General features: G+C 34.9%; 3 protein-coding genes across 4 annotated transcripts; all 3 read right to left on the reverse strand.

The window, feature by feature from the left end:
• Window positions 1–206: 206 nt before the first annotated feature.
• LOC111446946 (uncharacterized protein At1g76660-like) lies at window positions 207–2,789 on the reverse strand. 2 transcript variants are annotated; one of them, XM_023085881.1, is made up of 3 exons: window positions 2,629–2,789; window positions 2,485–2,598; window positions 207–1,784 (listed from the first exon to the last, which is right to left on the reverse strand). In XM_023085881.1, the coding sequence occupies exons 1-3, from the start codon at window positions 2,650–2,652 to the stop codon at window positions 558–560; spliced, it is 1,365 nt and encodes a 454-aa protein (XP_022941649.1). In that variant the 5' UTR covers window positions 2,653–2,789; the 3' UTR covers window positions 207–557. The 2 variants fall into 2 exon arrangements, with proteins under 2 accessions (XP_022941649.1, XP_022941648.1); XM_023085880.1 differs by having other exon boundaries at window positions 2,485–2,789.
• Window positions 2,790–6,293: 3,504 nt separating this feature from the next.
• LOC111447036 (B3 domain-containing protein Os03g0120900-like) lies at window positions 6,294–9,374 on the reverse strand. Its single transcript, XM_023086000.1, has 4 exons — window positions 8,202–9,374; window positions 8,059–8,119; window positions 7,878–7,968; window positions 6,294–6,558 (listed from the first exon to the last, which is right to left on the reverse strand). Exon 1 carries the CDS (start codon window positions 9,275–9,277, stop codon window positions 8,252–8,254), a length of 1,026 nt encoding a protein of 341 aa, XP_022941768.1. The 5' UTR covers window positions 9,278–9,374; the 3' UTR covers window positions 6,294–6,558; window positions 7,878–7,968; window positions 8,059–8,119; window positions 8,202–8,251.
• Window positions 9,375–13,066: 3,692 nt separating this feature from the next.
• Window positions 13,067–13,914, reverse strand: LOC111447587. Its single transcript, XM_023086834.1, has 3 exons — window positions 13,724–13,914; window positions 13,245–13,597; window positions 13,067–13,177 (listed from the first exon to the last, which is right to left on the reverse strand). Exons 1-2 carry the CDS (start codon window positions 13,830–13,832, stop codon window positions 13,245–13,247), a joined length of 462 nt encoding a protein of 153 aa, XP_022942602.1. The 5' UTR covers window positions 13,833–13,914; the 3' UTR covers window positions 13,067–13,177.
• Between the last annotated feature and the right edge of the window lie 3,142 nt (window positions 13,915–17,056).

Here is a 17,056-nt window from a genome sequence, read left to right on the forward strand (position 1 = left end):
ACATGTTGCCCTTGGGAACCAGAGCAGTGTGTTTGTGTACTGGTGCTGTAATTCTTATTCTGTTTGCAGGTCATCCATTTCATACAATGATGCATGTCGATTAGACAGTTCTGCAATTTTTGGGTAGCCCAACCCAATGGATTCTCAACCTTTTTTTCTTTTTTCTCGTGTTTTAATTCTAATTAATTCAAGATCGACAAAAGAAACGCTGTCAAAAGATAAAAAACAATTTTTATTACCATATTTTCACACTTCCAATTTCTACAGAATACTAATAGCTGTTACAATTCAAGTGAGGAGCCACTACTGTATGTTAATAGGGCCCATTGTCGCCTACAGGTTTCTAATTATCATACTATTCAGACCTGCCTGTGTTTAGGAGGTCAGATTGTTGAAAAGAATATGGCTTCTGGTTTTACTCTTTTCATGATTTGTCCTCTTTTTTACCTTCAAAGCTCACCAGTCCTTTAGCTATTTGTCTTACCTATTACCTACTAAATTGCAACTGCAAAACATGATGGGCATGAGGAAATTCCAGAGGATAATCACCAGTTTGCTCATCTTTGCTGCGCCATTGGAAAGAATGACCAGGCCCCCGTGGTCGTGCCTTTTGTCTCTACATCTTTCGCATTAGCCCACCAGTCTGAGTGGATATTAGGCTTAAGTGCATTACTTCCATTGCCATTATCAAAATTAAATTCATTCACAGACCCAAGAGTAGTAGAATGATGATGTTCTTGATGCTGATTTGCTTCTTCACCGTCTGCTGCCTTTTCTTCTATACCATTTGAGCTATGACCACCACCAGAAGAAGTTTCTTTAGCCGTTTCAAATGTTTCATGCATTGGAGATGATGCAACTGCAACATTTGACTCCAGTGGCTTACTTTCTATGTTTCTTAATAAAGAATCTTCATCAGATAACTCAAATGAGAATCTATGATTAGCAACATCAGGTTCCTCCATTTGGCTTCCATCAATGAGAATTTGAATATTTTGGGATTCATTCATTGAGTCTGAAGTTCGAGGATCCAAATCAAAATCATCATCATTCGATTTGAATCCTACAGAATTTTGAGTGCAAGAATCAGAACTTTGGCCTTGTCTGTCAAGGTTCAACAGCGCAGGTGGAACATCCAATGAGAAATTAGAAAATTGAGAAGCAGAGGAAGCAAAATCTAAATCTGTCCAAGGCGAAGATGCCCCAGAAAGAGAAATGGCAGAGCGTGGCGATATGAGGTTGCTAACTGGGCTACCAGGATAGAATTGATAAGATTGAAAGTCATCATTAGGACATGAATATTGGTCATCAGACTCAGCTTTCGGAAGGGTAGGTTGAAGAAACTGAGCAAATGGAACTTCAGGGGAAGAAGGTGTAGTCAAGTGGATAGACTCAGGAGGAGTGAAGGAAGGAGTCGATGGTTCAGTGGTGAGAGTAGAAAAATTCAGAGGTGGAGATACAAGCTGTGTCTCATGAGCAAATGGGCCAATGGCAAAAATCGAGGAAGGCCCATCAGGAGAATACATGTTAGCAGTGAGAGAAGTGAAGGAGAGTATATTTGAAGGTGATTGTGTAGCAGAAGGTGGCTCTGATTGAAGAAAGGATACAGGGGAAGAGGGAGGTGCAGCAAAAGGAAGCACAATGTCTGGGGATTGCAATGAATTTTGATGAGCCTCAGGCGAAGGACTTGGTTCTGGGACAAGGACAGCATGCCCAATTCGTTTCCTCTGTTTGAGAGATCCAAAGCACCAATAAATACTCCAACAGCTACCCCATCTTCTTTTCTGGGGGTAATCAAACAAACAGAAAAGGAGGAAAGTGATAATGACATCAGTACAGAACAGTGCAAAGATTTTGGGCAAATGAGAGTCCTATTTGTTGGAATCTTTATATAAAAAGCATTACTATTCCTCTATATAGAAGAACATTTAAAAAAAAAGACCTCTCTGTATCTCTTTTTGATAAAAAGAAGAATGGAGAGATGCCTTTCTGATAAGAAAAAGGGCAGTGTTATGTTACAAAAAGACAAACAAAATTGGTTGGGAACAGCGCATTGCTTCCGGACACAGTCGTCCAATCCAATACACTAATCTTGGTACTTTCCAAACCTTAAAAATCTAATAATCATATGCGAGAAGAAATCCAAAAGGAGAAAAAGAGGGAAAACGAAACTCGTGATTCCCTTTTTCGCTTGAATCCATGTGACGATTCACAGTTTCAAAGCAAACAAACAGAAGTAGCAGAAAAAGGGGGAAATTAAAAGCATTATATAGAATTCCGCAATCCACAACAAACAACACAGATTCCATTCCGCAATATGCTATATATCATCCCTCGAAAATCAACTACATCCTAATACCTAACGGAATCAAGAACGAACAATAATTACCAAAAACAAGGCCAGTATCTCAATCCATAGGTAACTAACACTAACACCTAAAATTCCAAATGATTGATTAAAAGGTGAAGTGATATGACGAATACCTGGACGGCAGTAGCCCGAGGAAAACGATGATCAACGGTCGCGATCGCATCGGCCGCCGCAGTAATGGTCTGAAAAGTGTTATTCATAGGCCTCAGATCAGCAGCATCAGCATCAGCATCAGCATCAGCATCCGCATCCGCATCCGCACGCCGCCTCATCGCTCTCATTGATCGAAGCCAGGGAATCGCTGATCGTGTTCATAGAAGAAAGTTGTGGTTCCTCTTACACGAAATTTTTCGGGGGAAAACACAGAACAAATAAGGAGAATTTGCAGTCAGAAAGTGAAGAGAAAGTTCGTTAGAAGAGAGAAGAAAGAAGACGGAAATTAAATTAAAAAGGATTATTATGAATTAAAAAAAAAGAAATTATTTATTTATATAAGTGAAAGTGAAAGTAGCTATTTATTTGGGTTTATCTTTAATAATTATAATTATTATTGAGGTTTAGGTTAAGGTTTATTACAAGTCAAACACGGCAATGAATTTGCTTTTTTATTTCTTTTTTTTATTATAAAATTTTCCAACAACCAAAATATTAGGTCAATATCTTTAAAGTCTCTATTTTCATTATGAATTTGTCAATTATACCCTTGGTTCACACTTATAATTATATAATTATAAGTTATAATATAAATTCACTACATATAAATTTAAATGAAAAAATGTATCATTTTATAACAACAAACACAATTTATATGCTTTAAATTAAAATATTTAAAATCATAGAAATTCATAAGAATCAAAATTCAAATTTATATATATTATTGGCGCACGTGTGCATATAGTTGTGTGATATTTAATAAACTCTTCATGGGTCGTTGGTTATTTTTATTTTAGAAAAAAAATAATATTAAACTTATTTAATAATGAACCCTTTAAATCAACGACTTATTCCTTCTTTTATTTCCATGTCCCTGTATTTGACACGTGGGACGAGTTGACACTATAATTCAATTAGTTTCTCCTTTATTATTACTTTACTTTATATATTTTATGTCTACGTGCACATACACGTCATATTGTATACTATTTGTGGACTTAGGACTTATATCATTATATTTCATTGATCTAGTCTTGGGTTTAATGTGGTTTGATTTGCTATTATAAGGTTTTTATGTGGTTTGATTTGTCAACTCTTGGTCACCTAATCTTTGTATATGGCTAACTTCGTAGACCAAGAAAAACTAGACCTAAAAGTAAAATCTAAGCACTTTAATTTTCTATCGGAAATTAAAAGAAATTTAATAAGTCTAAATTATATCCATTAATTGATTTTTAAAATGAATTTGAGGTTAACACTTTAGTTTTTGAAAAAAAAAAATCAATTTAGAAAACCCTGATGAAAAAGTATATAAACACTATTCTCTCGTCACAAATACAAATCTTAAGTAATAGAGAGTGTGCGTAATATATAGTTAAATCTTATCTATAAGAAGGCCAAAACCATCGTTACAGGATTGGATGACAATCCTAATGATGATCCAATTATCACATTGAAACTTAGTAAATTACACTAAGAAATAGAATTCAAAGAAGAAATTGATACCCGAAGAAGATTAGATATTCCTGAATAGATATGATAACAATTTTAGAGATAATTTGAAGGACAATTAAAATGTCAAAAAATGACATTATGATATGTTAGACGTAGAAATATCAAAATGACACCCTAAGGGACAACTATAACAAAACCAAATCATGAATTCTGACTATAATGGATTGAAAAGACGGGAGAAACTAAGAGCCAAACAAAGAAGAAAATCTCAAACAAAATAAAAATAGACATGAGAAGAGAAGCGAACCACGAAAGAAAGAGGAATAGAGAGTTGGGGCGAAGCCCAAGCCCACGTTCTAGCACCAACTCAATCCTCGTAATACCCTAACCCTAGAAGGAAAGAAGAAAAACTGCCCCTAGAAATAAGTATCCTTCAATTATTTCTACGTCCTTACGAACATAAATATCCGAGCCTAATGACAAGTTTAGCGTCTACCTCACATGTGTTTTTTTCTTATAAACCAGATTCTATGCTTATTATCCCATCATGAATCAAACACACTCACGAGCTTCATCTAAAAAATAAAAAGAAAAATTAGTTGTGTCTTTTAGGAGAAGGATTGATATGGCGTGGAGAGTGATTGAGGTGGAATTATGTCGTCTTGTTTCAAAAAAGAAAAAAAGAAAAAAAGAAAAAAAGTTTTCTTTAATGGTCCACATACCTACCTGCTCACTACTGCCCATGCTTTTATTTTTTTATTTATTATTTTTCTTTTTTACTTCTTGGGATACTAATTTTATGTCCCTTCTTCCTCCAATTGCTAAATCTTCTTACTCAAAAAAATACATAATTCTAAAAATGGGAAAACCACTAAACTTATAATTTAGTATCTGAAAATAAAAATTAATTTTTTCCTCTTTCTCAACCAAAATATATATATATATATATTTTGTGGTTAGGTTTAGGGAAGAGGAGTGAGGGGGACATGGCCCTAGAAATATTAATTTATACACACAAATACATTATAATATATTTATAATATATAGTTGGTTTGTATGGGATCTGGTGCGGAGTGAGAGTGTTAATGGTGCGTGCAGCAATAATTAATTAAATACCCATATGTGTTTATGCTACGCTATGCTGCTATCCTAACCTAGGCTACTCTGTGTTTGTTTGTTTGTTTGTTATATGATCAGCCTTGTTCACAGCGCACGCCAACTGGTAGGCTGTGAGGAGAAGGTGATGATCATGTTTGGATGTTGAGGTGATATAATAATAAGCACACAAAACAGGAAGGGAAGAGAGGGAGAAGGAGAAGAGGAGGAGAATGGGGTTTGGGAGAGAACAATAAATGAGGGATGAGATCCCATTTCATTAGAATAAAGTGTTTGATGACATGATGGCAATGGCAAAGGCAATGGCAATGGCAATGGCAATGGCCTTACAAATCGTACAACCAAAAGGGGGCAGTCCTATCTACTTTCTGCTACTGTTCACTGCATGCCCTTTTGTTTAGCTGCTCCTCCTACTGCGTCATGCCCCCCTCCTCCACTCACCTCATCCAATCAATGAATCATTGAATGAATGAATGAATGAATGAATGGATTTTAGACTCTATATGCTATGTCTATATGCCCTATAAACTGGCCCCCTACCCCACATTTATACCACATATACCCCTCCCTCTTTTCTACTCACCTCTACTCATCAACCATCTCCATCCCCACTTCCTTCCTTTTTAATAATTCAACTCCAATCCAATATGCCAGTCAGGAGACTGAGCTCAAAAAGGTTGGACACGAGTCAGTGTAGCAACAAAGACGCTATACCTCAATGGGGTGGATTGAGGGATCCCACATCGATTCGAGAAGGAAACGAGTGTCAGCGAGGACGTTGGGCCTCGAAGGGGGTGGATTGTGAAATCCCACGTCGGTTGAGGAGGAGAACGAAACATTTTTTTTTGTAAAGATATGGAAACCTTGAAGAGAAGCCCAAAAAAGAAAACTCAAATAGAACAATATCGGTTAGCGGTGGGCTTGAGCCGTTGGTCATTACCTCTTTTTTACCTTAAATGTATCGTATTAATCCCTTTCGTTGTCATTTCTTCGTAAATTCTTTTTTCTCGTGAACTTAACAAATTTGTATACCTTTTAACTTTGCAATGTAATTCTTGAATTTATTGATAGGTAGTTAACATATTGATTCTTCTGGCCAAACCAACTCTTTAGATGTATTAATTTACTTTGATTTAATTTAAAGGAGATAGATCATTCATTATTATTGATTATAAAACCCTGTGAATAAGCATCTCCCTTAAAAGAAAGAAAAAACACTTCAATTCTTTTTCCCTCTTAAACTTTTCCCTAAAATATTACAAATTAAAAGCATGTTACAATAATGTTTTACACAAAGAGACACAAGTTTAGAACATTGTCAGAACAAAAAACACACCTTGGAACAAAGATGTCAAAACCTATAAACAAAACCAAACTTGTTTGTGAGACTGTGATTGTCAACAGAAATGAAGCATTTAATCACCAGAAAAAGAAAGCATTTGCTTCCACTGCCATATCCAAAACTGCACAAAAAAAAACAAAAAAAAAAAAAAAACATTCATGAGATGATCAACAATATCAAGAACAAGAATTGGACAGCAGCATTTGTGTTCCTATGTTGTCTGTTATGGTTTAACTGCTATGTTTTTTGGTCCAAACAATGCTTCAACACTTCGACCAACCCTAAAATCACTACATCAATTTACTCACTACATCATGAAGGCAAGACAAATATATATATAGAAGCAGTTCATTTCTCTGAATTCTCATGCTAAAAAGCCATAATTCATGTCAAAAACAAAGAATTTTGGATATGAAAAAGTACTAAATGAATGCAACCAAGCATATGTTGATGAGTGGTAGTAGTAAATGGTATGATTTTATGGGCATTAGAAGAAAAACAAGAAAATTTGTCCATAATAAACAAGTGCATTATTAAGCTACTAGCTAATCAATTTATAACAAAACCACATAATAATAGGGAAATAGGAGTAAGATCATCAATAGCTCGCTAGGAGCATAAATACTAAATATTTGAAGAATTAAATAGCATATAAATACTTGGATCATGTGTTTTTATGTGTAAATAAGCAATAAATGACCTGAAAAAAAAAATGGATCTTTGGAGTGAGATAGCAATAACTTAGCTAGCTTGCCACTGGGTCACTCCCTAAAAGTCTATTTTTTTGCATTTAATCCTTCAATTATTGTTAATTGATTGGGATTAGTCCCTCCAGAAAATGTGTTAAATATATATCCATATATAGAACTGTCATTTTCGTATCTTAAATCCCATTTCACATAAGGGCTTACTTTTACTCATAAATTTGTTTAATCAAAGTCAACCAAATCAAATTCAAGTACACAAACATCAAAATCGAAAGCCTTTCATAAATAGTATACCTAACAATCCAAGCCCACCGCTAGTAGATATTGTTCTCTTTGGATTTTCCCTTTTAGTCTTTTCCTATAGGTTTTTAAACGCGTCTGCTAGATAGAGAGGTTTATACACCCTTATAAAGAAGGCAAAGAATACAACATTGGGGAAAAAATCAGCTACAAAGCCAACAGCAAATGTAGTGCCTAAACTACAGTAATTTAGTGTGTTTTTAGAAGACCAATAATTGGTTTAAGTGAGGAGAGAACAAAAAGAAGGGGAAAGAAAACAAAAAATTCATACTATTCAGCACAAACACATTCATTTCATCATCATAATTACCAGACAAGATTAGAAAGTGAGAAAAGAAGAAATAATTAAAGGGGTTTTTTTTTAAGTAATGAATGAATATAATATAATATGAAGATTAGAATGTATATATTAATTTATAAGCCATTAGCCAACCTGTTAAAAGCCATCTCTTTCAAACTTTTCTCTGCCAAAACCTGCATGGGCTTTGCCATTTGTCCAACCAAGTAGAGACAGCCATCGCTACCTACAAGAACATAACAAACAATGAATCAATTGAATTGAAATTGTGTAAAAAAACATCAGTTTTTCATGTTCTTCATGTTCTTCAACTTACATTTCAGTTTACACTACGTGTTCTACGGATTCTTGTCGCTGAGGTTTAATCCAAGAGAGCCCTACAGAAAAAACCAACAACATATTCAAATTTTCAACACATCCCCAACTAGAAAAAGGACTAAAACTTGTTAGATGACTTACAATTTGATTATCTTCCTCGTTTGTTCATGAAGCTTTTTGGAGGTGTGGATTCAATTTGACGACTTCCCTTTATTGAAAAAGTCGGTCGTCAGCTTGTTGTTACTGTTCGGCATCCGTATCGGTATCGACATCGGCATTCCATCGTAAACGCGGAATTGAGGCGACATTGTCGTAGTCGAGGTTGTTATGTCACATTCATCATCAGATTGATCTTCAGACACTGCACATTCCATGTTGACACCAAAAAGTCTCAATGTCTTAGAAGAAGCAGCACCTTTCCCAATTCCACGGCCACCACCGCCCACCGCCACGGGTGGCGGTGGCGGCGCAGATCTTAAATGGTACAAAACCGATGGCGAACCACCGCCGTCTTGGATGGGAGGAGGGTTAAGATAATGATGATGATAATGATGATTATAGAGATTAAAATTATCATTATGAAATAGGGTAAGATTATTATGATTACTATTATTCTGCGGCAAGTGGAGGAGGTGGTCCCTGGGTAAAGATAAGGGTGTGGCAACTGGAGTCCACTGGTGAAGGTGAAAATGGTGAGGAATTTGGGCAACGCCGGCGGCTCCACCGCCGTGGAGGTGGTGGTTGTGGTGAAAAGTAATAGGTGTGTCAAGCGGGGCATGAGGTGGGCGGCGGCGCCAATCAATAAAAAACCGATCTTTACCAAGATGACCAAGGCCTCGTTGAAAGGAGACGATATCACCAGCATCGAGGCGCTTCTCTTTAACAAAGCGGCTCCAGCCTTTAGTCATGACGTAGCTCTGGCTGCTGGTCCAGTAAGAGTAACGGAACCGCCACGATTTTCCACAGCGGTCTTCGAAGTTCAAGAGAAGACCCTTGTCGTTGGATGAAGAATCAAGCGGGAAGTACTTTTCAGCGTGTTGCTTTGGGATGACCAACCGGTTTAATTTTCCCACATCGCTTGGAGTCACAACTTTGTCGAACATGTGCTCTTTCTCAACAAAAAGGGAGCTGGATTCCATTTCTTGCTGTTGCTGCTGCTCCTTTTCAAAATCTGTGCTTGAATCAAGCGGAAATCTAGAACACGAACCCAAATCCATTAATGGATCTCTCAAGATATTATACTAAAAACAGCACAAAAAGGAAAAAAGCCCAAAACCCACAAACCAAAACACAAAAAATTAAGAGAAACAAGAGCGAAACGCAAAACCCAGTTGCAAAAATTGAAACTTTTTTTCTTTTTTTTGAAAGAGAAAAAAAAAATTAAAAAAATAATATTTGTTCTCTGGTTTGGGTTTTTAGAGAGAGAAAGGAAGCGAGGAGAGAGAGAGAGAGAGAGAGAGAGAGTTATGGTAAAGAGAAGAGAAGAGGAGGGTTCCCATGGATTGAGCTGGTTGGGCTCATGTGAGGCTGTCTGTGTCAACATCCCTGTAGCCTGGTTTATATATACACTAACTCATATAGGGCAGGGGATAGAAGAGTGGGGAACTGCCTCAATTTTTTTCTTGACAGCTGTTTCAGAGAGGTTATTGTTGGAATATATAATTCTTCAATGTGGCAAAATTATCAACCCCACAAAAGGACCATTTTTAAATTTTTTTTTTTTTTTTAATTTTAGGGTTGCATTAATTTTTTAGAGTATTTATTAAGTTCGTGTTTATGGTGTTATCGAATAATTAGTTTTTGATATTGTATTATGAAATTATAATACGCTTTCTAAAGTTTAAAAAACGAGTTAATAATTTTAACTCTTTTCTCCGTGTAATTATGACAATGGCTACACATAGCTTAGGGTTTGACTACCTCGCCTACTATACTATATATATGTATTCGATTAGCAAATCTTCTGAGTTTATAATTAAGAGTGGGAGAAAGGGCAATGGATTTGATTAAGGAAATGAACAAAAATAAAAGCTTTGTTTGGGGTATGGGACATATTGAAATGTTTAGTTTAGGGGAGCCTTTATAAACCAAGTACACTCAAATTAAATTTCTTAAAACCTCTTTAATTTATTCCTTTTTTATACACACTTACCTATTTTTTTTAAAAAATTGTTAAAATTGAATTTTGACCTTTTATTTTATGTATTGTTTTGTTTGGGAAATTAATAAAGGCAGACATTTCCTCTTTAGTTTTTCATGAAAAAAAATAATAAAATAAAAAATGTAATGTCTCGATCTATCTTTGAATTGTCATTTTAATTTTTAGAGTTACGAGAATTAGAGTTGTTTTTACTTAAAAATTCATCTACCAAACGTAAACTTTAATATAATCATTCAAATAGATTTGTTCACGAACATTTTTTATTATATAAAAGAAAAATGTTAAAACTCTAATAATAATAGAGACGTTGTTGAAGATCTCTTAAAACGATAGAGATTAAGAACAAGATTAGAAACTAAACGTGTTTCAATTCGTCTCATATATAAAATAAAACAAAATAAATAAGAAATTAAAAAAAAAAAAGTGAAGTTTCTTTCCACATATGTCACTCATTATTACTATTATTGTATTGAAGATAATGTTTTAGTAGAAAACAAGTTGAAGATAGAAGGTGACAAAATGTTTGCACATTAAACCCCCGCCCGTGAATAAAATAAAGCCCAATAATTTTAACTTATAGTAGGCACGAAAAATGAAAATAAATTATATTATAATTCAGGATTATGTCTTAACCAGTGCTTAATTAAGCAAAACGACAGGTGACTTTTCAGGGTGTAGAATGCGTAGTTTGAAAACAATAATTTAATTAATTAAACAATTGAATTGCATTGAAATTAGAGGTGGACATTCAAATTTACTCCTAATCCACAGAATTTAAATTACTATTTTTCTCTCTAAATAAAATAAAGGCAACCAGATCCATGTTGTCACCTAGGCACTGAAAATAACCCATAACCCTAAGTTTATACTCTACACAATTTTTTATTACCCTACTACCTACCTACCTAAACTAACAAAAATACACTTTTAAATTAATTAATCAATTATTCAAATTAATAGTATTTATTCGACCGAGTATTTGGATGTCGCTACAAGAGTCGAGTATGGGAATGACGGTCAAAATTCTTCCGAATTCAAGTAATTTGTTGGAGAGAAAATAGACAGTCCACCCTATCTTACAAACTCTCACTTTGTGTCAGTGCTATTCTGTCCAACCAGTTATTTGTACTGAGGGTTCCAATCTCTCTCTTTCTATTTCTGTTAATTTAAAAAATATGGGTAAAATAGATGATTAAAAATAAAATATTGTTAAATGGATTTAAATTAAAATAATTTTAATTAAAAAGAGCCTTTGTGCATTTGGTAAGAACTCTTCAAAAGTGATTTTCATCCAAATTTGTTTGGTATACGAAGTAAAACTACAAATATCATAAAAAGAAGAGAAGAAACTAGAAAAAGAAATTTTAATGTTTATTTTATTTTTTTCAAAAAATGAATTTCAACGTTCTTTTGTTTTTTCATGTGTATTGTTAATTAATTTTATTGTATGAAAGAGTTATTCTAAAGTGATTTGAAAGCGATTGACCAAACTTTTTTTATATCACATCTAAATTGATTATTGAATAAATGATTTATTAACCGATCTATTCATTTCAAAAAGTCACTATTTTTATAAAAAAAATCTAAGAAAAAAAAAAAAAGAGTAAGCTAGGTTATGCACTCGGCACAATCATTTTAATACGAATAGAAAGACGAAGCATAACAAATTGTGGTCCAAAGCTTAGAATACGAATAAAGCGTTAATAACATTTATGACTGGATGATTAGACATAAAGAAAAAAGCAAGAAAAAAAAATAATGACCCGTAATAAATTGGTCCCGAACTTTGTATACAGTTAGAACAATAATAATATCTACGATAATTGGACATAAAGAAAAAATGTAGAAAATAAAAAATAAAGGCACGTAACAAAATGATGTAGAACTCGAAATATGATTAAAGCATTAGAAACTTCACGACAGAATGATTTGACATAAGGAAAAAAGAGAAAAAAAATAATGATTGAGAAACGAATCGATCTCAAATTTTGAATACAGTTAAAGCGTTAATAGCATATATAATAGAATGGGCACATTTATAGAAAAAGAGAACGACCGAGTTTAACATTTCCCGTGAAAGTTATTACAAGGAGTGAAAAGGAGTGTGGCTAATGTGAAAGTTTTTAGGTTAAATTGGATGATTAAGATGAGTTTTGAGAAAGTAAAAAGGAAAAAAATGGATGTTGAATATAGGAAGTAGGTGGTTGGCAGGATAGAGTAAGGACCACAAAAGGCGAAGGTCCAAAGGCAAAGGCAAAGGCTCGCGCCTTGCCTTGCCGCGCCTCGCCTTGTCCCGCCCCGCCCCGATGCGCGCAGATGCACATGGAATTTGGACCACGCCGCACACCCTACAACCTTCCACTTGGCGGAGAGAGTATTGTGTGTTAATTAGGATGATGGGTTGGATAAGACATGGATGCACACAATCCCATGTTCAATAATCCCTCCTTTTTCTTACTTCTATTCCATCGATCACTGTTTCTTCCCATGTGATCATCGACGAGTTTGTTAACGGATGAAGATTCGATTTTACGAAGTTTTGAGCTGAGAGACACACATGAAAGAATTGACGTCCCATTAAAATTTGAAAGATCATGAGATGTGTTTACAGGCGTAGAATATTGTAGTTCATGAAAGCTTAACGAAATTCGTTAGATGAAATGTAATCGTGTCGAGTGATTTAAGAAGTACGTGAGTGAATGAGGACGTATTAGATTGTGGGCCGAACTTAAAAAAGCTTGATTTTGTTCCTTCCAAAATGGGCCTTCCTCTCACTCATTTTTCCATATTGGGCTAACCAAAATCACATATGTATTATCCCAATTGGCAAGGCCTATTTGATATGAACAATATCAATCCGTTTATTAACAAAGGATGGAAAAACTCAAGTGGAAATCTCTTCTTTAGTACATATATGGTATTATTATCATTATTATTATACTTAATGGATAAAAAACCCTTCACATATATATATATATATATATGTTTTAGGGTTACTTTCCAACTTTGGTGCGCCTAAAAAATCATTCCTTTGAAAACCAGGAGCCACCGGACTCAGCGTTATCCTTCCCAACTTTCTTGCCTTTACCCGCTCCTTTCTCAGCCTTATGCCCTTCTTCGGAGTAATCAGACATGTCCATGTGAACTCCAGGGTCGTTGCCGGTGTAGCTGCCGCCGAACATTATGGAGTTGTTGATGGCTTGGAAGTTGCTGTTAATGTAGGAGGCCAAGGACTCGTTCTCGTCCGCACCCGCTTCCTCGAGCTTGGTGGTCTTGCCGTTCAACTCGGCTCGCATGGTTGCACCGGTGTTGGTCCCGGCGAGTGTGATGACGCTCGAGCCTTGGTCGTCGACAAGTTCATGCTGGTGGGCGGAACCTGCTATGATACAACCAAATATCAATAAGATTAACTATAACTTATTACTACGTTACATATTTGAATCCTGACTCCTATACGGTTGAATATAGAATAATCAATTGAAATGAAAATGAGAATTTTTACCTCCCTTTCGAATCAATCCCAAGCGACCGGTGAGAGTGGAGACCATTTCTCGAACCTCGCGGTCGAATTCGTGACGCTTCTGATCGTTGTTGTCGTATGAATGTGCCATTGGAGTGGAGTGTAAGTGAAAGAGGTTGGGAATGAGTTGAAGAAGGGGTTAGAAAAATGGGTATAAAAAGATGGGGTGGGGAATAAAGGGGTGCCTTCAATGCTAATGCATGGGGCTTCTTGTGCCTCTAGCTACAGCAAAAAGAGAGTAGAATTGCTTCACAAATGGGTTTGTGCTGCCTTTTGTCATTCTCAAGGTTATTTTTTTATTTTTTTTATTTTTATCTTTTTTCAATTTTATGGCAATTATTTAGATTAATGTTAACTTTTTCCTTCTAAAACTAAATTATAATTTTATATTTAGTATTTATATTAAGTTAAATAATGATATACTAGATATTTTAAGCTAGCGTGATCTTGACATGATAGACCAATCGGACTAACAAAAAATATTGTGGTTGAAACTATGAAACTTAGAACATAGAAATGAAACTTTCACGTTTTTTTTTCAATAGGATTTTATTTGAATAATAGTTAATAATAATAAAAAATAAAAAAAAACAACTATGTTTGGTGGACTACCATATAAAAAAAGGCACAATAAGAAATGATTGGACTTGGAGAAAGATAAAAGCTAGATTGGAATTTGTTGAAATTTTATATTTTATGTATTGATTTATTGGATCATAATTCTGTACTTTCACTTTTTAGTTGAAATTATTTAGTTTAGAAAGAATTTTATACACTTTTTGTAAGAAAGTGAACTATAAACCTATAATAAAAATCAAAGAAGGTTGAAAAAAAAAAAAAAAGTAAAATTGATCAACTTGTTCATATCAATAGATGAACTCGTCCTTCATTTGTAATCTATGAATTTCTAGTGAAAAATCATATTTATGTGGTTAGTTTGTCTCTTTGAATTTTTTAAACGAAACATTTAAGTAACTTAAGAGAGAAAAATTAACTGAGATCATGTTAGCAACAGTAGAACCAAGCGAAGAGTTAATAAGGGTTGGAATGAAATAGCTTATGTATCATAAGATTGGATTTGAAGTCCTTTACTAAGATTGGAACAAATGTCCACCAACAAGAACTGGACCTGGAACCAAATGAGATTAGGATATCGATATGAAGCTATTGCATTTTGCAACGGGGTCACCCAATGTATTTACTATGTATGGTTTAGTGATCTATATATAATCGATGTAACTTCCAGTGATCTATATATAATCAATGTAACTTGCATTCCACACTCTGATCGTGCTACCCTCGCACAAGATTAGTTTTCACCCTTGGCGAATCTACTTGTGGTGCCAAACTTGAATGCTGCCATTGCTGCTACTCGTCTCTGCCCACAAGTCGCACATCTGAACTCCCAAACAACTTCCATGATCGATCTATCACAGGAAGATTCGAGGTTGAATAAGCAGTCTGATCCAACTAGTTTCGATATGGCTTGCAACAGTTCAACTTAGTTCAAACTGATTTAGTTTAATTTGGGTCGTTCTTAAATTTTATTTAAAAAAAAATACATTTGTCTCTCATTAGTTGAAAACATGGTCTTCTAGACTTAAAATAAATACATTTATTCATCAAGTAAAAATAAAATATTAAGTTTATTTTGTATAGAACGTAGAAAAAAGGGAGGTTTCAGCCCATTGCCTGGACAGTATGGGTTTGTGTGGGCTGTGGGCCTAAGTTTTAGTAGTGGATTTATTTGGACTTGTTGACTCAAATTTCTATTTATTTTATCTTAGGCCCAACCCATTTTAGGAGACACAATTTGGGAGTTTTGAACCCTGTATACATCTGTTATAGTACGAGTTACAATGATGCAGTTTGGGAGTGTAGCTACACTAATGGTTGCCAAATTCAAATTCATTATGTAATCTATGTGTAATCTATGGTACCCAAATCATAGATGACACCTGGGTCCATGGCTTCCTTGGGCTCCACCATTCCCTTGCCATACTCCAATGGGTCCCTGATTTCAAGCTGCTAAACATGAGTCGGGACTCATTTCATCATCCTAAACCTACTAACCACACAACAACCAAACCCAATCAATACATTCCTTCTTCTCTGCAACTCTGTCTCAGAAACGAACTTGGAGTTCATGTTTTCGCTCACTCCAGTTCAAAGGAAAGCGCAGCCATCACCGCCACATCAGCACCACACCAAACCACCATAACAAACAATTGCAACCTCCTTTTATGGGGCCTACCAAATGTCAACTCAACCCTACTACAAAATTCGAGAACAGTGTTTATAACGGTATGATGAGAACTATGGGTTAAAACTGATGACATGGTCGTGTCTCAAAGGCCTGTTAGCTATAAATATATGGTGATGATGATGAAGGGCTAGTATTTATGAACCAAATCTTCGTGCCAATTTACAATAATATACCATTAAACTATGTCATATTTAGGTTTCAGAACATAAAATTTAAGCTTTTAATGAAAGAAAATATTGGAAACACAATGGCGTAGGAGCAATGATTAGAAAGGAGGCAAAACTTATCAACATTTCAATCATGCACCCTCCACAAGGACAGCTGGGGCTGGCGATGAACAGGAAAAACACATACCATTGATATGAACAAAAGATATAGATAGGCCTACAACAATCCTCAAGTTAAAGCTTCGTGTAACGTGTGAACTGTACAAGTAGGCCACCCCTCCTTTTGGCTTCATTTCTTCCAAGGGGAATACGAGTCATGAGTGGGTCCAATTGGCAGCACTATACCAACCAAGCTTTTATTTTGATTTAACCCCTAATTAATTAATTCATTAAGCTTTGCTTTAGTGGTTAAATAATGTGATTTAGGCCCATCCCACCCAAACCTGTCGATATTAACATCACAAGCTACAGGTCATGCAGACCAACCCACTCTTTTTCTCTAAATTAAAGTGATGTGCAGTTCAATGTATACCTATTTATTACAAACCCAACAAACCTCTCCATACTTTACTACTTTAAATCTTCCTTATTTTGTGTACCCAATTTCAGCACGTAATTCCATTGGATTCATAGTTTAAGTTTTTGAATTGAAGGGTGATTTGAATTGATATCATACCTAATCCAAAATAACATGAGTTCAAGCTCTTGTAATATCATTTATAGTGAAATTTTGTAGGGTTTAGGATTTCGGATATAGGGTTCGAGTTCTTCAAAAAAAAAAAATAATAATAAATAATAATAATAATCTCGTTCCGGTTTGAAAATAGACTAGATATTTAGAGTTATAGGAATGAGAATTTTATGGAATGACAAGACAAGTTC

The sequence above is a fragment of the Cucurbita moschata genome, unplaced genomic scaffold (genome assembly GCF_002738365.1).
Source record: "Cucurbita moschata cultivar Rifu unplaced genomic scaffold, Cmos_1.0 Cmo_Scf00009, whole genome shotgun sequence".
Classification (NCBI taxonomy): Eukaryota; Viridiplantae; Streptophyta; class Magnoliopsida; order Cucurbitales; family Cucurbitaceae; genus Cucurbita; species Cucurbita moschata.